The sequence below is a fragment of the Aulonocara sp. 'chitande type north' Nkhata Bay genome, linkage group LG12, assembly GCF_057382095.1.
Source record: "Aulonocara sp. 'chitande type north' Nkhata Bay isolate Kocher_YH1m ecotype deep benthic linkage group LG12, A_spYH_male_GT1.1, whole genome shotgun sequence".
Lineage (NCBI taxonomy): Eukaryota > Metazoa > Chordata > Actinopteri > Cichliformes > Cichlidae > Aulonocara > Aulonocara sp. 'chitande type north' Nkhata Bay.
Genome location: NC_141355.1, coordinates 9,965,467 through 9,988,957, shown reverse-complemented (window position 1 = coordinate 9,988,957; position 23,491 = coordinate 9,965,467). Strand labels below are relative to the sequence as shown.

The following is a 23,491-nucleotide window of genomic DNA, read 5'->3' as shown; positions in this document are numbered from 1 at the left end:
CAGAAGTCACCTTATTAATAAGCCCTAATAACGCAGTTCCATTGGCAGCCAAATATGCCAATGCCACAACATTGGTCTCAGCATGTTTGATCGATGACAAATACACCCTGCACACTGTTCTCGACTTGGATAGATGTTGTCAAGGCTTGTTTTTTTCTTCTTTAATCTAAGGAAGAATTTTGCAATCATCTACTTTAGTTGTCTTCCGTGGTCTTCCAGACACACAGGTCATCCAAAGGGCTGTGGCTGTGGTGAATGGTGGTGGATAATTAATGGATCCTGACCGCCCTCTGCACCACTTATGGGAGCGTAACATTGTCTCTAACATCTGTTTCAGCCTTAGTGCCACAAGGACAAATAGAGATAATCTTTACCACCAAGCCCATACCACAATACATGCAGTCAGTTTACATTTAATCTCCTTATTGTATCATATTTAGATTTGTTTTAGAATTTGGGAGAGCTTTGTTTTACCAGTTTTCCGCATTGTGTTATAGCAGTGAATTTAGACACAACAATGATTAGTCAGTTGAATGAAGGAGCCATGAGAGATCGCTAATGAACAATGTTATACATCAAAGCACTAATTAAAAATAAATGGGATGATTCTCTTGCAAGGTTTGCTGTTTTCACTCAACTCCTTTCTAAAAAATATAGCTTCATACAGTTACTTGAATGCATAAGTATGGGAGTATGGCTGCTCACAACCACATTATTATGGAATCATACATGTACTCGCTTTGATGAAAAATGTGAATGTGCTTTGATAGATTATGCTTTTATCAATGCATTTCTGTTGACTTTCATATTGTGCTGGAATAAATCAAAACCACATATTTATCCTCAAAATGTTTTAGGAAAAGGCAGACAGTAGATTCGTCTTAGGGCTCATGTTGAGGTTAGAGTGAGAGTGAATTTGTCCCAAAGTATTATAAATGGGTGTATGTGAGTTTTGGATCGTTTTTCGACTGTCCTTTCAGTGTCTTAGGCGCCTATGTTCTGGAGTTCACTCAGCGGTCTCTCAGTCCTGCCGTGTGCTAAGCCTTTTCCCGCATTTTTTTGTTCAGCCCCTCTTTCTCCTTTAGTGTCAAGGATTAGTCTGACATCTCCTGACTCCCTGCCTTTCAAATGAGTTGGACTCCTGCTGAAAGGCTGAGAGGGTGCTCACCATGTAAAGCCTGATACCCACACTGCTGACACTCCTCATGCTTGCCCTCCTACTTTTTTTCTTGCAAAAAACAGAAAAAAAAAGAATGAGAAGTCCCTGGTGATCTCATGGATGTGCATGGAAGAATGTGTGATTTCAAAGGACTAGGGCTGTGGAGCCGCTGCGTGAGATAGTGATGTCCAACACAGGCAGGAGGCCCAAGAAGGAAAAGCATAAGTGCTGTCAGCTTGATTTTTCAGGAATTCTTCTCTTTCTAGGTCTGTTTTAGTACAGTTTCCAACTGATACTAAAGGTGGCTGTCAATCCAGTGGCAAGACCAAGGTAAAGTAGAGAGTTAAAACTTCATACACACATGGTGTGATGGAGTGCAGTGGAGTGAAGCAGCAAACTGCACAAAAACAAACAAGCCAACCAACTCCATCACATTGTAAAGTTTCTTTCAGATGATGTGTGTAACACTAGGACATTGCAACAAAGTTCAACAAAGTTTCTGTTTGTCAGTTTTGTCAGCAGCCTTGTTCAGTGTATTGTACATGTATGGCACGCAGTGAACTGAATGCAAAGCCTTAAACTGGCCCCTTAGTGTTTATTCTGATTAATTATGAATCATATTGCAACAACAAGTTAAATTAATCACATTGTGAAAAATTGCAAAGACTTTCACCTCCACATTCTGTCATCATTGGTGATGACATCAACCTTAGCCATAGCTAAGTTCCTATGTTGTGTAGAGAGGGAAAAAAAATAAAAATCTATATCGTAATTCTCTAAAAGTTGATTCTGTTCATCTGGACGTAGCGTTTTGTGGGAGAAACGTTTCGTCACTCATCCAAGTGACTTCTTCAGTCTCAGCTGACTGCAGGTTTCCCCAACCTTATAAACAGTACATTTGCATAATGACTGAAACCAGCGCACTGAAGGAACAATGGGCTGGGAGGTCAGTTCCTTAATCGGAATTATGCAAATTCTCATGACCATTGATCAACAACCACTGACCAAAACCCACTGATCAATGGCCATGAGTACCATTCACAGAGTGTTGGGGAATGGCTGCAATCACAGCATTGTAAGATGGCGAAAGATGTACTCTTAGGCCCCCTCCTCGATTCAGAGATGGTCTTTCCCTTTTCACGTAAATGGCCTCCTTGACTCCGCGCTCAAACCAGCGTTCCTCCCTGTGCAGGATGTGTACATCCTCATCATTGAAAGAGTGTCCACAATGGGCTTCCTTCACTGGGTCAGCCCATTGTTCCTTCACTGGGCTGGCCCAGTGAAGGAACTATAATATAGGCATAACATGAACTGTTCAAGAACTTGCCCGACAGAGGCTCATGTAGGAACACAGATGTCTGAAGCAGTTGGATGGGACGTAAGCCAGTCTTTAACCTGTCTAGTAGAAAGACCATATGATTTTGGACTATGCTGATGTATGAATGGCTCAAATTTTCTGTTATATCCAGTGCCAGCAAGCTGGAGTTGTGTGATGTTTTGTCATCGTCCTGTGAGAACGGGGGTATTTCTACTACTGCGAACACAACTGCTGTGTGCCACAAGTAAGAACAGACAACTGTGGAAGTCACCCCAGCATGATTCTCTCGAAGTTGTAGTTTTAAAACAGCTAATGTTGTTTGTGATTTGGTATGTGATGATCATAGCATTGTTTCCATTAAAAAAAAGTTTAGTAGTCATTGTCGTACAAATCCAAAACTGCTCCTCTTTTGCTCCATGTCTGTTCACTACACCATTACATTCTGTCCTGTCTCAGGCCTTCCCAGCATGTACCACTGATTGCATGTTTCTGAGAGATTGGTGATTTGAATCTGTTTTTGTTGAACACGGTCCCCTGGCTCTGAAGCATTGTCAGGCAGTGTGTGCCAGCAGTCCTGGTGCCATTTTGTCTGCATCTCTGTATGCAGATTGATACCCGGGGCATTTATCAGCTGCAGGTCCACTGCACTGAGTCCCATGCCAAGTCAGGTGGAAACCTGTGACTGGCAACAAACAGGGTGAGGGAGCGTTTTAGAGGCAGTGTTAAAATTAACCAGCATAATGAGGAAATAAGTGACTTATTGGCGTCGCAGTCATTTCCTTCATTAAGGTTGATATTTATGAGCATCCATCATGGGTGGAGCGGCCAACACTGCGGCTCCAGGTTTATGGAGCGTGGATTGTCACCTTGTTCCAATTATCTGCTACCTTTGAATGTGTTAATGTTTAAACATTAAGAGAAAAGGACACGGCACATCATTAGTCGCTGTGCAGTGTGAAAAAAAAGGAAGAAAAGAAAGAAAGAAAAAAATCAAAGAAGAAGCATGGCTGGGCTCTCCAGTGTCGTACTATTTTTATTCATCATAGCAGCAATTAGCTGATTAGAGCACGGCTGCTCAGTGGCAAGGGAGGTGGTGGAGGAGGGTTACATGACTTAACCATTACATGTGTTATCACAGTACTTAAATGATGCCATCACAGTACTTAAATGATGCCGGGCCACTGTTTCTCAATCAGTTTCAGTTTTATTGTGTGTCCATATAAATGTGTAAAATTAATAAAAGCTTGTGTCTTTATTTCTGGGCAGCATTTTTCTACATTCATCATCAATAATTAACAGTCAAAGAAGAGATTTGTAATAAAAATAACTTTCCATAACAGTGGTTACTGATGATGCCTGTCTAATGAATGCAAGATTTAGAAATCATATTAGTAATTGTACAGACTAACAAAAAAAATCAAACCTTTTTGAAATCTTAAAATGAGAAATACATTGACAAAATCTGGAATTCTTTCAAGACTCATTAAAAATAGATGTGGTTAGCTTGTAACCCATGTAGACGCCATTTACAGAAAAACAAAATCAGTGATTCTCTGTCTAACTACTCTACTGAAGGAATGATCAGCACTCTCCTAAGATAATTTCCCCATTCTGTCTTTTGATGTATGACTTGCTGTGCAACACATCATACAAAAATGTGTTGCATGTGTCCAACTTGCGTCAGATTCAATGAATGTGAAGGCCATGGCAGTGTGGTTCTCAGCATTTTTGGCTTGTAACCCCTAAAATGAGTTTTCTCTCATGTGGACAAATTATTGTTGGCTTTATAAGTCAGCTGAAATCGGACTTGTACAACTAGTCATAGATTTCTTTTTTTTTTTTTTGTGAGTATTTAAGAAGCTTTTGATACAATTTTGAGTCAATCCAATTATGGAGCCACTACATCCACGTAGGGGGGAGCTTGGGATGAATATAGGGTCTGACAAAAGTTTGGACTTTGGGATTTATTTATTTTGTCTTTTAAAATCTAACAGTTTACCTAAAAATGAAAAGGATAATTACCACCAAAGTGTTATAATAACTTGCTCCATGATAGAAAAAGAAGATGTCTGTGGATGACTGATATCCCTCTGAGAGAAAAACTTAATCTCAAATTGGTGCTCTGACTGAGCTTTTCAAACATCAGGGGTTCGTTGCAGTATGGCTTTGTTCTGGTATAGTGTTTTTTCTTTGTTGTTTGGTCTATAAATTCATGTATGACAGGGATATGCATATAATGTTTTAAAGTCAATGTATATAAAAGCAGTTTGGAAGAGAATTAAACATAAAGAAGTTTCCATTTTCTATGAAATGTGCACTGGGTTGAGTTTCACTGCACAATTATGCTAAATTGATTTCCTACAAATGCATCATCCAGTTTGTTCTTTGTCATTCCACCAGTACATAGCCACAAGAAATAATCTAATCTCCATCTGAAAGTAGTCCTGCATGAATATTTTCATCCTGTCAGTCAGTGATTATGGGGAAAATTGCTTGTGTTGATTCTTTCATGTTTTTCATTAGAAAGTCAGACCTGGCCATACACTTCCAAGTCATTTTAAGTCTATTTGCATGACTATAAAGAAAAATATGCTATGAAAGCATCACCCCTTGATGCTTTAGGTTTGGCATCTTTGGCCATCACTATTAATTACTTATGTATTTATTTTAAACTGGACATGACAAAAGTATATTTCCAGTTACAAGGTTATTAATATATTCTTGGGTAGGTTTAGGAAAGGAAAGTGGTTTGACTTGAATTGGATGCTTTAACCCCGTGAGGTCTAGGTTATCACTATTGCAAACCCCAGCCTTAGGTCCTAACTATGTTCTGAAGATAAGCAAAGAAACATTCTGGGGGGGGGGAAAATGTAGTTTTTGATGTATGTCTGTTAGAATAAACACTGTCTTTGTCTCCTGTTTTTAAGAAATGACTTTTATATTCCCATAACATATATTTGTTAGCTCCATGGGCTATCACCAAAGATGACTAAGGCTACGTCCACGCATATCCGGGTATTTTTGAAAACGCAGATTTTTCTATGCGTTTGCACATTTGCGGCGTTTTCGGTCACTGAAAACTGAGATTTTTTAAAACTCCTGCCAGGGTGTTGATTTTCGAAAACTCAATTTTTGCATTTACGTGTGGACGAGGAAAACGGAGAAAACGCAGCGTCAAAGGTGTGCACCTTTTTTGACATCACACTGTGCACTTGTTTCAGTGAAATGGATTTCTACAATGGTCGACTTAGACTAGGGTGACCATATTTTGATTTCCAAAAAAGAGGACACTTGGCCCATTCATGAAGAACCTGAAGAATAATACTGTTTGCTTAAAGAAATGTTTAACACATTTAAACAATGCCTTCTCTGTGCGGTTAATGAATGGTGAAACAAAAATGTCATATAGGCTTTTACAAGTCAACAAGGGCAAAAAAATTACTGGGACCGTACAAGGGAAATTTATTTTGCAGTTTATCTGAAAAGCTCCACTTGCACTTTGACGTCTTTTAAAAGTCATCAGGCACACTGCTGCGCGCTGTCTGTCCGATCTGTGAGCGCAGAAGAAGCGCTCACAAAGCATCAGCTCGGGGATGACAAACCGGTACATTTGAAACAGTGCCGGCCGGTGCTTAAAGAATGGAGGGCACAAAATTGGTCCAAAAACCTCTCATGTTCAGCTGTTTTTTTGTAAAAAGATAACAATGTTAGCCTTTTCTGCAGCTATAGGGCATATATGGTATCACTCTTGGCTGGAAGCAGTGCTTAATCAATGGAAAAAACACAAACTTTGTCTAAAAACCTCTCATGTTTAGCTGTTTTCCAATTTTTCTTTGGTCATTTTAGCCTTTTTGGCCAGGGTGAAGGAAGTATCTGCCATCAAATTCAAATTTTATTTGTCACGTACACAGTCATACACAGTACGATATGTAGTGAAATGCTTGGACAACTGCTCGTGACCTAAAGAAAACAAAAAAAGGAAAGGCTATGAATAAGATAGGAAATAAATATGAAAAATTAAAAAGGGTAAATTTAACTAGGAAGGAATAAAATATAAATTAAGGTTAAAAATGAAATAACTGTACAACACAAATTAGAATGAAGGGTAAATTTAACTGGGAAGAATAAGATAAAATATATAAATTAAAGTTGAAAATAAAATAACTGTACAACAAAATACACAATACACAATATAGAACTATATAAGAATGTATGAAGAAATCTAAATATAAATAAATATATACACAATAACAGCAGCTGTACAAGTATTAACTGGAAATGAAGAATATAGTGACCAGTGTTGTGCAAAAACAAAGTCCAGAAAGTCCAGTGTGTGTGTAAGAACCATATGTGTGGGTCAGTACTGTGTGGTGGTGTGATTGAGAGACCGTATCGCCTGCGGGAAGAAGCTCCTCCTCAGTCTCTCTGTGTTGGTCTTCAGGGAGCGGAATCGCTTTCCTGACCTCAGCAGAGAGAACAGTCTGTTGTTGGGATGGCTGAGGTCCTTCACGATCTTCCTGGCCTTGGTCCAGCACCGCCTGCTGTAGATTGAGTGCAGGTCAGGGAGCTCGGAGCGGATGGTGCGCTCAGCTGACCGCACAACCCTCTGTAGAGCTCGTCTGTCCTGCATGGTGCTGTTCCCGAACCAGGTTAAGATGTTTCCCGCCAGGATGCTCTCTATGGTGCACGAGTAAAAGTTCCTGAGCACCTTGGAGGGCAGTTGGAAGTCTCTCAAGCGTCTGAGGTGGTAGAGACGCTGTCGGGCCTTTTTCACCACGGTGTTGATGTGACAGGACCATGACAGGTCCTGCGTGATGTGAACTCCGAGGTATTTGAAGCTGTCCACTCTCTCCACTGGGCACTCGTTGATGACGGGGGTCTGGTAGTTCCTCTCCTGCTTAGTGCTGAAGTCCACTATCAGCTCCTTTGTCTTACTGACGTTTAGAAGGAGGTTGTTCCTCTGGCACCAGTTCTCCAGATTCCTAATCTCCTTCAGGTAGGCCGTCTCGTTGTTATCAGAGATCAGGCCCACCACGACGGTGTCGTCAGCAAACTTGATGATGGTGGTGGAGCTGGTAGTGGCCACACAGTCATATGTGTACAAAGAGTACAGCAGGGGGCTCAGAACACACCCCTGGGGGGCTCCAGTGCTGAGAGTGGTGGAGGCTGAGACATGTCCGCCCATCCTTACTGCCTGTGGTCTGCCAGTTAGGAAGTTGGAGATCCACTGACACATAGATGAGCTGAGTCCCAGATGCTCCAGCTTGGTGGTGAGTGTGGAGGGAATTATGGTGTTAAATGCAGAGCTGTAGTCTATGAAGAGCATTTTAACATAATTCCCCCTTCTAGTGTCCAAGTGAGTGAGTGATGTGTGGAGGAGATGAGAGATGGCATCGTCTGTGGAACGATTTGGACGGTAAGCGAACTGTAGTGGGTCCAGTGTGTCTGGTAGTGAAGAAATGATGAAGTCTCTGACCAGGCGTTCAAAGCACTTCATCACTACTGAGGTGAGGGCTACAGGGCGATAGTCATTGAGAGAAGCAGGGTGGGGTTTCTTCGGGACAGGAACAATGATGGACTCTTTGAAGCATGTGGGGATCACCGACTGAGATAAAGAGATGTTGAATATCTCAGTGAACACAGGAGCTAGCTGGTATGCGCAGTCTCTTAGGATACGACCTGGGATGCCGTCTGGTCCTGCTGCTTTCCTGGTGTTCACTCTCTTGAAGGCTCTCCTTACTTCATGCTCGGAGATGACGAGCACGTTTCCGGTGCTGGCAGTATCTTCCTGTCTGCAGCCGTTAGCGCCGCTAACACTAGCATTGTTGGAGACCTTAGCTGCAGCCTCGAAGCGAGCATAGAAAGTGTTCAGCTCGTCTGCCAGAGTCACGGCCGCGTTCGTCATACCGGTTGTTGGTGCTTTATACTCCGTTATTGTCCTTAGTCCCCGCCACAGGCTCCTAGAGTCACTCTGTTGGAGTTGTGACTCTAGTTTCCTCCCGTAGCGCTGCTTCGCCTCTTTCACCGCCCTCCGCACGTTATATGACGCGGCTTTGTACGGGTCCATGTCCCCCGTCATGAGTCCCGTGTTGTAGGCAGCGGTGCGGGATCTCAGAGCGTCGCGGATGGTTTTATCCACCCACGGCTTCTGGTTGGGAAACGTTGTGATAGTCTTTGTCTCCACGGTATCATCCGCTAGTTTCCCGATGAATCCCACAACCGCTTCCGTAAACACGTTGACGTCATCGTCGGAGCTGTTTCTGAACATCAAACAAGAAGACAGCCGCATGTAACTACGACGGTGTTTTCTAGTTCACCTTACCTGCATTAATTTAATAACGTGGTTAACCTACTCAACGTAAATTACACACGAACAACATTAAGCTACTCACGCAGAGAAGAACGGCTGCTGCTGCCATCATCGTCCGTCATCATTTCTGCTACACTGGCAGAGCTAGGGGCCAGAACTCTCCTCTTTGGGTTTTTGGGAGATGTTGCTAACTCCAGGTCCGATAACAGGCAACCCACCCGCAGTAGATGTGCACGTTGTGAGGTCTCGCAGCAAGCTATCAAATACGGCGCATTTCTCAGCTTTCAAAAAAACGCTATGCGTCACCAGGTGTTTCATCAGATTCGAGGAGTTACCTCCTTTGCACAGTATCACAGTATCACCTTAAAGCACTTGTTGCAGGCTGCTGAGTTTGCATCTTTTGCTGTGAAGTACAGCCAGACTTTTGACCGCTTCACCTTGGGCATTTTTAATCTGTAGCTCTGCTCTAAAAGAACGTACGTACCTGGACCCGCCTACTATCCTCGGAAATGTAAAATGATTGGCTAGAATCTACAGGGAGTGCAGAATTATAAGGCAAGTTGTATTTTTGAGGAATAATTTTATTATTGAACAACAACCATGTTCTCAATGAACCCAAAAAACTCATTAATATCAAAGCTGAATGTTTTTGGAAGTAGTTTTTAGTTTGCTTTTAGTTTTAGCTATTTTAGGGGGATATCTGTGTGTGCAGGTGACTATTACTGTGCATAATTATTAGGCAACTTAACAAAAAACAAATATATACCCATTTCAATCATTTATTTTTACCAGTGAAACCAATATAACATCTCCACATTCACAAATATACATTTCTGACATTCAAAAACAAAACAAAAACAAATCAGCGACCAATATACCCACCTTTCCTTGCAAGGACACTCAAAAGCCTGCCATCCATGGATTCTGTCAGTGTTTTGATCTGTTCACCATCAACATTGCGTGCAGCAGCAACCACAGCCTCCCAGACACTGTTCAGAGAGGTGTACTATGTTCCCTCCTTGTAAATCTCACATTTGATGATGGACCACAGGTTCTCAATGGGGTTCAGATCAGGTGAACAAGGTGGCCATGTCATTAGTTTTTCTTCTTTTATACCCTTTCTTGCCAGCCACGCTGTGGAGTACTTGGACGCGTGTGATGGAGCATTGTCCTGCATGAAAATCATGTTTTTCTTGAAGGATGCAGACTTCTTCCTGTACCACTGCTTGAAGAAGGTGTCTTCCAGAAACTGGCAGTAGGACTGGGAGTTGAGCTTGACTCCATCCTCAACCCGAAAAGGCCCCACAAGCTCATCTTTGATGATACCAGCCCAAACCAGTACTCCACCTTGCTGGCGTCTGAGTCGGACTGGAGCTCTCTGCCCTTTACCAATCCAGCCACGGGCCCATCCATCTGGCCCATCAAGACTCACTCTCATGTCATCAGTCCATAAAACCTTAGAAAAACCAGTCTTGAGATATTTCTTGGCCCAGTCTTGACGTTTCAGCTTGTGTGTCTTGTTCAGTGGTGGTCGTCTTTCAGCCTTTCTTACCTTGGCCATGTCTCTGAGTATTGCACACCTTGTGCTTTTGGGCACTCCAGTGATGTTGCAGCTCTGAAATATGGCCAAACTGGTGGCAAGTGGCATCTTGGCAGCTGCACGCTTGACTTTTCTCAGTTCATGGGCAGTTATTTTGCGCCTTGGTTTTTCCACACGCTTCTTGCGACCCTGTTGACTATTTTGAATGAAACGCTTGATTGTTCGATGATCACGCTTCAGAAGCTTTGCAATTTTGAGACTGCTGCATCCCTCTGCAAGATATCTCACTATTTTTGACTTTTCTGAGCCTGTCAAGTCCTTCTTTTGACCCATTTTGCCAAAGGAAAGGAAGTTGCCTAATAATTATGCACACCTGATATAGGGTGTTGATGTCATTAGACCACACCCCTTCTCATTACAGAGATGCACATCACCTAATATGCTTAATTGGTAGTAGGCTTTCGAGCCTATACAGCTTGGAGTAAGACAACATGCATGAAGAGGATGATGTGGACAAAATACTCATTTGCCTAATAATTCTGCACTCCCTGTAAAGTGTATGCCATCTCAGGGGGCGGGGGAAGCACCGAAATAAAGCACCGAAATGTGCGCTGCTTTTCGGTCTGGTTACTACCGTTTATGTCAAACCGGTACCCATCCCTACACATATGCACTGCACTGGTCACTCCACTTTATTGTCATTGATATTTATATTTAAAAAGTGCAATACTGTAATTTTCTGCTGCTCATTCCTGTGCAATATCCCATCTGCCCTCCCGTCATATTTCTTTTCAAGATTTTCTTATTTAATCACTAGTGTACATATATTTATATTTATAGATACATATATATTTAGTCATCTTTTCTCTTTTTACCACGTCTCTCTAATATTTTGCTCTTTACTATTTTTTTTATTATTTTATTATATTTTATTATATTTTCTTCTACTGTACCATGCTGCTGAGTGACTGCTGCTCGTCAAACACATTTCATTGCAATGTTGACTCTGTGCTAACTTGCATATGACAAATAAAACTTAAAACTTAAAACTATGGTTCCTCTGTAGGCCTATAGAAAAACCCAGACATTTTCATCAATCTTGGACACCGCGGACAGAACGTGAAAAGTGGACATGTCCAGTTGGTCACCCTAACTTAGACAAAATACTGTTACTGTTAGTTTCACTCTCTGTAGTTTTTAAATGCTTACATATACACGCACACAGTTATTGTCCCTTCACACAAGACTCCTTTCTGCTTCTATGCGCCATCTTTGTTTACTCTTTCCCACCTATGCTTCTAGACTTCTGATTGGCCAACATTCCTACACGGTTAGGAATATATCGCCACCTGTTTCTTTGGCATGTTCCTAGCAGCATTTTCCTTCGTTTTTGCGTTGACGTGTGGACAGGATTTAAAAAAAAAAAAAAAAGAGGAAAATCTCAGTTTTCAAAAATACCCATGTACATGTAGACGTAGCCTAAGATGAAATATCACAGGGTTAAATGTTACACATTGAGTTATATATCAAGACATCATATGATTAAATAAGTCTTTTCTATCGATTTTCATTAGTAATTGCGTTTGGCTAAACTGTAGGAAAATATTACAATTAATTCAAAAATATAAAACTTGTTCACAGTTATTTCTTTTCAGTCATGTACTCTTTTGAATTTAAGCATGACCTATTTTAAGGACTGTTATCACACTGGGGATTCACGTAATAAAATGTCAGTACGGTTTGATTTACACTGCAAAAATGAGCTCAGAAGCAAAATACAAAAAAAAGATCCTGAATATTCCTGTGGCATCTCACTTTAACACTGCAAAACACAGCGATACTCCATTACAATATATTAATATACTGGCATTATAGTCTGTTCTCTGTCCCAGGACATTAAATACTTGTGTTCTGTCAAAGCTGCTTGTGATACCCTCTGGCTTTAGTGCAATGATGCACTGGGTCTAGCAGTGAGAGACAGGCCACACTCTTAACTCTTCTCAAATCAGTGCTCGTGCAGGACCCTGTGGCATCGTGGTTTTTTTGTAACTGTATTGTGACAAAATGGAAGTATTGACCATGATGGGATATTTTTTATGTAAGTTTTCTTATGAGTTATTTTTACTATTTCATTTTTTCACTTTCTTTTTTGATGTCATTCTTTGTAGTTTACTATTAGTTGAACACCTGTGTAAGATTGAGCTTGTCTGTATATTTGGGTCAGGTGTTTCTCATCTTCCTTTTGAGAATGCCTGATAGAGTATGTATGAGGTTCATGTCAGGCATATTGGCTGGCTGATTAAGCACAATAATATCATGGTCAGAAAAGCATTTGGTTCAGTTTTTGCAAAATCCTGTTGGAAAAGCAAAGTCGCATCTCCATAAAGCATGTCAACAGATGGAAACATGAAATGCTCCTGGTAGATGGCTGCATTGACTTTTGGCCTGATAACATACATTGGATCAGCCAACACCAGCAGATGGCATGGGAATCATTACAGACTGCACACTGGACTTCAAACACCTTGGATTATGTGCTTCTCCATTCATTCTCCAGACTTGTAGTCACTAATTTCCAAATAAAGAGGACTTTGGAATACTGAGCCACAGTCCATTTCTTTTCTGGTTCTTTTCATTTTCTCTTCAAGTCAGGTTTACGTTAGTATACTGTGGCACTTTGCAAACAGCCAGCCTTTTTAGTAAAGGCCTTCTCTGTCTCACCCTCATTGTGGAAGGTGTCAGTGATCATCATCTGAACAACTGTAAAGTCAGCAGTCTTTCCCATGGCTGTGTGTACTGAACTAGACTGAAATATACATGGTATTTATACTGTTTGAATAGCAATAATTCAATATTACAGTAATTTGAGATATTGAGTTTGTGAGTTCCATTAAAGGGCAAAATTAGATTTTTTTTTTCAGATTTTTCTAATTAAATTTTTCTAATTTTTTAGATGGACCTGAAAACAACTATTTTTTCAAAAACCACCCTCCACCTTAACCATGCTAAAAATGATCCTACGTAGTTATGAAAATGTTTAAAGCTAGCTTTATACAGAATTAAAACTTTACATGAAAATAAAAAAAAAAGGCAAATTAAGAAGTTATTGAAAACACTCTAAAAGTGAATGTTACAGTTAAACAAATCAGAAAAGATGTATGTGTAAATGTTATGCCCATAGTTCTGTATTATTTCCCAGCTTTTACAGCGCTAAATACATCTGAGGGCCATGAATGAATATGGATTAACACATCACATAAATGTGCCAGCTGATCAGTGATTGGATCTGAAATCATCATGTCCCTTGTTTCTGTAATTATTTTAAGGTGTGTTGAGGATATAATGGTGATATGATTACTTACAGGAAGTACATGTCGTAGCATTGTGATAGAGACATACTATACTGAGAAATGTCAGCAAACTGTATAATTTCCAGTCATTCACCTCCCTGTCTGTTTGTTTTATGTGTGGCTCTTCTATACACCCGCATCCATTCATTTACCCATTTAACAAGGACAACATTGATTGAGAGAAGTGGTGAGAGTGCAGATTCGATTTCAAGGGACAGGATTGGATTTGATAGCGGGGGCATAATAGCTCTCATTGGCTTTTATGGCACTGAATAGCTTAGCTGGAGCTGTCTTGATTCGACTGAGGTGTAATTCTGAGAAGGATCCCGGGGATGGCAGGAGCACAAACATCCTGTTCCCCATTGTCCCAGCCCACAGAACTCACTGTGCTTTACCCAGAAGAGATGGCCAAATGACAAAATGTGAGTCTAGAACCTTTCTTTGAAGGAAAAAAAAAATACATATGAAGTGTAAGAGTCCACGATTCTAATAGTGCGCTTAGATCAATGAACTGTCAACCATCAAAACGAAAAAAACAGAGTAACCTGCCGTGAATTGTCGTTAAACAAAGGGGCATGCTGGCGCCAGCACAAAGGCTGTTTTTGTGTCGACTAAAATCCAGGCCTTGTGGCTGAGATAAGATGTATTCAGACTCCACAGCCACAATTTGGGTAATCAGTCTCCTCCTAATTCCTCTCCACTTGTTCCGCTCTGATTTCATTCATCTGCAAATTGTTCTGAGAAGAAGAGTTTTGCTCGGATGGGGGATGAATTGTGCTCTGAGTGTACTCTGCTTTTCTACAATATGTTAGCTTCTGATGAATGCCGATGTCAAAACACTGTCCACTGAGCAATCGTTTTAAATCTGAAAGTAGTTGCTGTTATCATCTTGTTTGTAAAATAAAATGCACTTTTCACTGCTAAATTGCGTATCCACCTGATACCAGAACAATGATGTCTTTGTTTCCATCAGACTACCTGTTCTGCTCTTATTTTTTCCCCTTAAAGAAACAACTAGGATGGTGAAGTAACCAGGGTTTTGTGTTATAGGTGGTGCCACAGGTGATGCTCAACCAGATGCTGTACCTTCGGTACAGGGCACCCTGCCCCACTTCATCCAGGAGCCGGAGGATGCCTACATTGTCAAAAGTAACCCTATCAAGCTGCGCTGTCGAGCTGTGCCTGCCTTACAGATCTTCTTCAAATGCAATGGGGAGTGGGTTCATCAGAACGAGCACTTCTCTCACGAGTACAAGGACCTCAACACTGGTAAGACAAAGCTTTTTATACTTCCACACATGATGATGATGATAATAATAATAATAATAATAATAATAATGATGATGATATACACTTCCACATAAAGCTCTTGGTTTTAATGTTTAAAAAGTAACATAAACTTGTAAATTAATTAAATTAAGCAAATGATGCTATCTATCGAGTTTGTGTACTACTGAGCTTTTGAAAACTGTTCAGTAACACCAGCATTTACTGATATTTATTGTTAATAACTGTTATTTACTATATTCAACTACTCTTTGGTGTTATCAGAAGACAAGAAATTTAAACTTTTTGCTAAAGGGATTCGCATTTTACATGGTGACAGTCTGTGTGTTGAAACAGTTTTTAAGCTTACATAACAACAGTATTAATATTGTTAATTATAAAGTTAAAATAAATCAGTTTTATTTGAATACCTGTTTTTCACAAAGGAAATTCAGCAAACATGAAAACAAAATTTGACAAAGAAAACTTGTTTTATGTCTCCCTCAGAAACATTATGGATAAACTAGATGATGTGTTCAAGTCAGATGATTGCATACGTAAACAGTTCTCCATTTTAAAGGTCTCTGCAGAGATCTGTAGCATCTGTCAAAGCAAACACTGGTGTTCCAGTTTAGTAGTTTTTTTTCCCCACGGTCTAAAATATCTTTCATTTATTTAGTTCGAATCATCAAAATGATTAAAGAATGTAGAAACAAAAGAAATCTAACATAATTTAAACTAAAACCTTGCCTTGCCTTGACTAAACTCTAGATAAACATATTTTGACTATTTCAGAAAAATGAGTAAAGCTCAACTACAACCATGATTATGTAAACTAAATTACAAAGTTACTATGGATATTTCAGCTAAATATATGTCAACTAAAATTATGCTGAAGGAAAGTTTACTTGAATTTTGCTGACACTGAGGAAAGTGCCATTGACCTACTCACTGGTAACCCTGACCTCAAGCAATCATATTATCTCATATTAATATTTATTCATTTGTTCTCCCATATCCTGGCATCAGAGACCATGTTAAATAATCATTCTAACAAAGATCAAAACCATCTTTTAAAAAATCAGTTTTGCCATATTTTCAGACCTTCTCGCCAAACCAACTCCTCTATCTGGTAATGTGGGGAACCACAATGTTCTCAAGTCCACTGAGGCATTATAATCTCTGCAGTGTCTCCCAGAAACACCTAGAATTCATCCATGAGGCATCCTGGTTACTTGCCTGAACCAACTTAACTGGCTAAAACCATAAACCCATTTCAATTACGGTAAGAAGGTTCTTGGTTTGCATCCCAACTGGGGCGTTCTGGTGGACTTGGCAGTCATGACAGTCATGAAAATGACTTCAGGTCCTGACCACAGCAGCTTAGGCAGACCATCAAGAGAAATATCAGTGTGGCCTCAGATGATTTAAGGCAACAAAAGCAGAACAGCCTCAGTAATCATAGCTGGGCCAAGCAATATGTGAAGTGCTTATTTTAAGCTCCTTGCATTACTAGATGGAGGTTTATATACTGTACCACATCAGCCTGATTTCAGCTAGTTTCACATGAGCCGTCACTCACAGCAATGAAGAAGACCCATTTTTAAATGCTTTTTCTGGTATGATTGCACACTCTGAAATAGTGTTACAGCAGCAGTTCCCCTTGACTGCAGCTAAATTGAAAATTAATAGTTAAATTGCATGTTTGATGCACATTTGATTATTAAATTACATTTTTGATTCATTTTTAATTTAGGAAGTGCTTCCTTTGAGCCCATTGAGTAGATGCTGGTTCACCGTGTTGTACTGCAGTTCCCTTGGGTGGAGAAATTTTAGAAGGAAACAGTCAAATAGCTTTAATTTGGAATGAACACAGAAATATGTGAAGATACTGAAACATTTACCTTCAAATTTTGATTCATAAACCCAACTTTGGGCAAACTCTAACCATGATGGATGTAAACCATGTGAGTCAAATTTCAAAGAAAACCCAGTTATATTCCATCTGGTGCAAAGAAGTTTAAGGTGCCATCTTCATACAAAAGAAACTTTTCTGCAACACAAGTAGAAAAATCCTTTCCATCAACTAACTGTGTCTGTTCTAACTTAGAATTTTTTCTTGTTGTTTATAATAGTTCACATTTTACATGAAAAAAACTCACTGAGGAAAAGGAACTTTCAACAAACTAAAATTATTTAACTATGCGGTGTCCAGTGTGTGGCATCCAGACAACAAGAGCTGACTTAAATAAATACATACAGTTTTACAAAATCAATTTTTAATTCACCAGAAATGAGATTCTTTTGGTGAACTATAGAGAATTTTTGCTAGAAACAAAGTCAGAAGCAGTGTGATCTCACTGAAGCAGCAACAACAAAATCACTCTTAGGGAGAATGGTTGGGTAGATTGACTGATGGGCCAACAAAGCGTTTCATTTAGACAAGAATGTTTGTTTGCTGCGAGTTTCCTACCAAGCAGAAGAAAGGCTGCCAAATTTCTTCCACATTGTTTTAACACCTTTAGAACGAGTGAATGCCAGCTCAACAGCACTGACTTCCAACAGGAGGTTATAAAATGACTTATAAAAAACGGCATCACATCAACTTTGTGTAGTAGATTTGTGATTTCAGTAGTTCTTTTTTTCTCTGCCTATATATGGATGGTTTCCTTTATTAAGACAATGTTCCTTCCCTAGTAACTACTCTCCCTAGAAAGAGTTTGCCTCTCTCTGTGCTCTTTTTTCAGCAAGTCAAACCTAATAAATGGTTAGACTTTCTAATAAATGGCTTTTCCATTTTGTACAATAGTGCCCCTCTTTGCAGACATAAAATATCACTGTTTTATACAGTAGGCACCAGAGCCAGTAACCTGTAAATCCTACATGTAAGCTACACATTAGCTAAGGTTTTTTTTCAATTGAACTGTAGAAGACGTGTTTTCCTCCACTTTCCTCCACAATTGTAGTCTCAGGTGTTGGCATAGGTTAATTTTTACAGTCTTTGTATAACTGTATCACTGAAGCATATGACTGCCTATCTTGGGTTTTATTCTATACCAGATGATGAAGAGTACACGCTGATAAAAGAATACTTGATTCGCAAAATCAAAGCATGCGCTTACATAACACCAAGATTCTACATAGACTCTACCATGCTGAATGTTCATACTTGATGTATATTATAAACTCTTACCATCCACTTGGTTGCTTTCAAACCATTTGGAGGTAGGATTATAGTTAGGTTAGGTTTTAGCCACATGCCACACTAGCAGAGTTTCAGCAACTAGATGACGTCCCTTTGAAATCAAATCTGTTAGGCGCAGTTTAGTTTTACAGCTCTTCTGTAAGCTTTCAATTGGGGTATGCAAAATAGATGAAAATTACACATAAAAGGCTAAAAGTGAAGGTGACCTGGTGAATTTTAAGAGGTAAGTCTCTACTGACTAAACTGATTTTTTTCATTTGTTATTTTTAATCTTTCTCTTGCAAGTCCTCTGCACTTTATGCAAGTGCAGTTTTAAATTAGTTGAGTACCCCTTGGGTAACACTTTTCCCTCTGCATGTATCTCTGGAGAGCATCTGCTTTATTGTCTTGTTCCTCTTATTAAGCTTAATAACTGGTATTCTTTGAAAATGTAAGTATTTTCAGAAGCATCAGTACATCCAGTTCAGTTCTAAATACCCCGACTAAGAGTTTAATCATTCCTAAAAGCCTAAATTGCACTTTCTCATTGCAGTCGTTTTTATTATTCACTGTGTTTAGTTTACTGCTTATATGTTCAAAAATTAAACTGATTAGTTAAGTCATTTTATTTAGTAAAGTAAGTAAAGTAAAATTTTATTTATATAGCACCTTTCAAGATAAAATCACAAAGTGCTTTACAGAGGCCATGACCAAGGCTAGTCACTCAGAAACTATGCTGGCCCTCAGGCTACACCAGCTGGGAACCTTAAAATAATGTGTGAATACTGTTTAAACAATGTGTGCCACCAATACATGTCCAAATGATATAAGTGTCGGGCGAGGTTGTGATTTGAAGTGTGATGGAAGCAGTGGCGTGCCATACCAATTAAGTCCCATTAGCTTTTGTCAAGCGGAAGCGTGTTGATTAGAAGACCTGACTGAGGCCTCCTGAAAGGATTTCTGGCAAACAACAAAAGCCAATGTGACACCTCGGCTGGAATGCTCTGTGATTACAGGCTGCAAGAAAGCGGTCTTTCTTGTATTCATGAAGGTCTCTCCACAGAAAGAGCCTTTAATTGCTTCTGGAAGTTCATTATAGTGTGATTGCTGTGCTGTGAAATTGTTGTGAGCTTGATAATGGCAAAATGAAATTTGGAACTTCAAATTGTTTGTTGTTTTGTGTACAGTGGAAAAGTACAAGGGAAAGTTCACTTGGTGGTATTTGGCCCAGCTCAGTTCATATTCCACATCAACATCCAGCATCCAGCAGGAGGGAAGCTAATCAGTGGATTTGACAGATAAGAGTGAGACGCTATACCAAAAGCTTTTGCTGTTGCCTCGAGGCTACAGCATACAGCTGCTATGTTAACAAAAGGTTGAAGTAAAAATCTCAAATTCTTGCTTCCGGAATTAAAAGGTTGTGGAACCTTTACAAATAACATATAACACCTTTCCCCTAACAACTAAAAAGCTGAATTCATAAGCAGTAATCCCTTGCTGAGATCAATACACTCAGGGGTCCTGCTGCTACACTTTTCATTCTTAGTCTGGTATTAAGGCCAGTTTTTGTCAGCTATTTGTTCTATATTGCTGTATAAATAAGAATACAAAGTAGAATGGCTAACTTTGTGTCTGCTCTCTAGTTGTTCAACATATCAAAGGTAACCATATTATTGTGACTGTAGAATCAAGTGGTAATTTCCACATTAAATAAAAAAAAGACCACGAGAGTGTCTACTTCCATAGGTTCCCACATTAAAATACCTCGGTGGGTGAATTTTAATTTTTTTTGTTTTTACTGGTAGGTGCTAACATGGGGAGCTATAGTTAACAGTTGTCTGCTTTGCATATCAAAGTACAGGATTCTTGTTTGTGGCAGAATAAAATTAACTGACAAATAATATGACTTTCTGTGTGGTATAGACTGTCCAAGAATATGTGTTGAGTGAGTGAAATTTTACTATTTATGTTGATTTATTTTATTTAATCTTTCACTTAGCACTAATAACCACGTATGCGAATCTGTGCTTTACAAACATATACAGTAGTTCATGGTTCTAGCTTGCTAACCAAGCATTCTACAATCTCATCCAAATATGGTCACGTGGTTCCAAAAAAAGTAATATATACTAATGACTAAGGCTTCAAAAACCATTGGGATAATCATGCCGTGATCATGATAATCTTAGAAATGTTTTGAGTCTTATAAAGATATGAATTAACAAGGGCTAGATTAGTACAAAGAATTCACATTTAAGCAGTGGCATTTCATCAGATTAAACAAAGCAAGCAGTGCTTTCATTTGTTAAATTATGAATTAACTATAATTAACTACATTTTTGGAAAGCTGTGTACAATTTTACAAGCCACACTGAGGCCCCATTACACGTACAACTGTTGATCAAGAAACCCTTAAATAGAAGATGTCTGACAAAGTGAAGTAGAATAAAATGATCTGAAAAAGAAACACATTAAACCACAATCTAAAGAAACTGAAGAAGAGATGAGAAACAAAATCTATTAGTCTGGAAAAGATTACAAAGCCATTTGTAAGGTTTTCAGACTCCACTCTACAAATGGAGAAAACATGGCTGTGTCCCAATTCAGGGTCTGCACGCTTGAAGTACGTGCACTACGCATACTACGTACGGTGCGTACTATAAGTACGAGAAGTGCGGAAGTGAGAGGCTTGTGAAATGGGACGGTATACGCTTCGTCGCGCTGTTCAGGTTGCCTAGCAACCATGATGCTAACCGCGAGACACGTTACATACAGCATTGTTTGACAGAAATGAAGGAGAAAAATGTTTTGTTGGTCATTCATTTTTGTCATGACATCACATTGATTAGTTGAGTATCTGAGGCTGAGACCACGGGACTGTAAAACATGATAGTTGGGCTTCATTTCTGTGCTGAACAGTCATTTAAGATTAGTTAGTAAATAACAATTAGTTAATGTTGTTCATGAGACTAAAATCATCTCACTGTGGTAACATAAATATAATATGGCCAATATTATAGTATTGTCAGATTATTATGATATATATATATATATATATATACCGTATTTCCCGGACTACAAAGCGCACCTGAATATTAGCCGCACAAGCTAAAATCAGGGGAAAATCCTGTTTTGTACATACATTAGCCGCACCTGACCAAAAGCCGCAGGTGTTTCAATGTTGACTTATCATATGTAAGAGAATATGCACAAAGCGAATTGTCAGGAAAGAGATGGCTGTTTGGAGACACATCACTTTTATTAATATTTTGAAAAACAAGTTATGGGTACATATTTGCATAACTTTTTAGGTATATGTACAAGTAGCGGTAATTACAAGTACGAAACATGTACTGTGCTTCATAAATGAGTAACAAATGTAGTACATAACAATAACCTACAGCACACCAGAAAAATAGATTCGGCCTACCTTTTAGGCTCAGGTGCAGTGACACGGCTTTAACAAGAAGAAAAGTCAGTCATTCACCACCATCTTCCCGCGCACTAAAACCACCAAAGTCCTCTTCTCCAGTGTCGGATACGAACAGGCTCAGGGTGGCTACGTCATCCACTCTCAGCTTCTCTCCTTCGTTGTCACTTTCAAAACCAAAGAAATCCTCGTTGTCAGTGTCAGAGTCAAACACCCTCAGAAGGGCCGTGGCGGTGTCCTCCTCTCCATCATGCAGCAGTCCAGCCCTTCGAAATCCGTTGGTGATCATGGATGTTTTCACACTTTTCCACGCTGTCAGATTCCACCGGTGGAGTTGAGCATAACTTGCTTTTCATCCACGACTCCCGCTGAACGTGTAGCGTTAATTTGAAGTTTGTTTTTCACGCTATTTGTCCGGCACTATGTTGCCTGGCGGATGGACACGTGACCAACATACCACTCTTGAACCCTGTGTGTCCGATCACATGCCCTTCCGCCAGGCAACGTAGTGCCGTACAACAGCGGAACAAACAAAACAAATCATCTTACAATATGACAAAAATCATGGACAATCCATAGAAAAGCCGCACCTGACTAAAAGCCGCAGGGTTCAAAGCTTGTGCAAAAAGTAGCGGCTTATAGCCCGACAATTACGGTATATATATATATATATATACATATATATATATATATATATATCATCATTTAATATGCTTTTGATTGAAATTGAATATTACTTAAACTCTCTTAAATTAACTTCCAATAAAAAAGGTTTATCATTGATTGAAGTTCATTCAGAAATGTTTAAGGAATGAGCTGTCACAACTTTCAAGTACAAAGTTGTCATGAAGTCTGTCACATCCCCCCCCCCTTTTTTTTTCTTTTTTATCCTTTATTTATTTATCCTTCTTATTTCATTGTACTGTATATTGTTACTCTTATTTGCCTGTACAAACTGAACTGGAATGACTGACTGTTCGCTTTATAAGTTCAATAAAGTTTGGGAAAAAAAACCCCTCTTCAGCCGCTCCCTTCTGCCATATTTTGCGGCAAAATTATCCACACCCACCGCCGCGCTATGAATTGTGGGATATATGGGACCACGAAGCGTGCACCGGACCACGCTTGATATTTGGGGAAATCGACGGCGCATTTGGAGTATGCATTTGAAGTACACTTCGAATTGGGAAACCGTCGTCGCGTGGCGGTGACGTAATCACACTTGAAATGCGTACTTCAAGCGTGCAGACCCTGAATTGGGACACAGCCCATGGAACAGAACTTTCCCAAAATGGCTCCAAGAACAAAAGGTTACAAAAGGACTTAGATGTTGCTCTGGTCACAGCCTCTTTAGTGTGTTGAGTTATGAACACTGACCTTATCGGTGGGTAAAAAGGTTTGCATCCCAATACATAAAACGAACAACATTTCATGAAAAGAACAGTCAAACATGGTGGTGGTAGTGAGATGGTCTGGGGCTGACTTCATTTGATTACATGCAATACCTACAAGTCCAGTAACACATTACTCTGAGTTGCTTACACGAGGCCACTTATTAATATTCCTGTTTCCATGCTACAGAAGGCAGCGTGATTAATGGATGTGATACCTCCTCCACTACATTAGAGTTTCCCTCCAGTCCCCGGCCTAAACCTGATCATGTTGAGATGCTTCTGTCATAGCTTTGAGGCTATCTTTGTGCAAACACCGTAGTTAAACTGTGCTTGGAGTCACTCTTTTTGGACAAAGAGGGAAAGACAAGTACATTTGTAAATTAACTTTATTGTTCCACAAAACACACAGGAAGTTGGCAGCCTCAAATGTGTTATTCTAGACATTAGTGTTAACTCTTTAAAGTGTAAGCCAAATACAAAAATATGTATAGTTTTTGATTTGTTTTGCCAGTTAGAATGATGGTTTTTAGAGCACTTTGA

General features: G+C 39.6%; 1 protein-coding gene across 2 annotated transcripts in view; it reads left to right on the top strand.

Moving 5' to 3' along the window:
* LOC147316932 (netrin receptor UNC5D-like) overlaps positions 1-23,491 on the top strand; it is a 310,246-nt gene that overhangs the window by 93,997 nt on the left and 192,758 nt on the right. For both annotated transcript variants that reach the window (XM_086313478.1, XM_086313477.1), the window contains exon 2: positions 14,728-14,946. In XM_086313478.1, the coding sequence (XP_086169604.1) occupies positions 14,728-14,946 (219 nt within the window). The remainder of the gene's footprint in view (positions 1-14,727; positions 14,947-23,491) is intronic.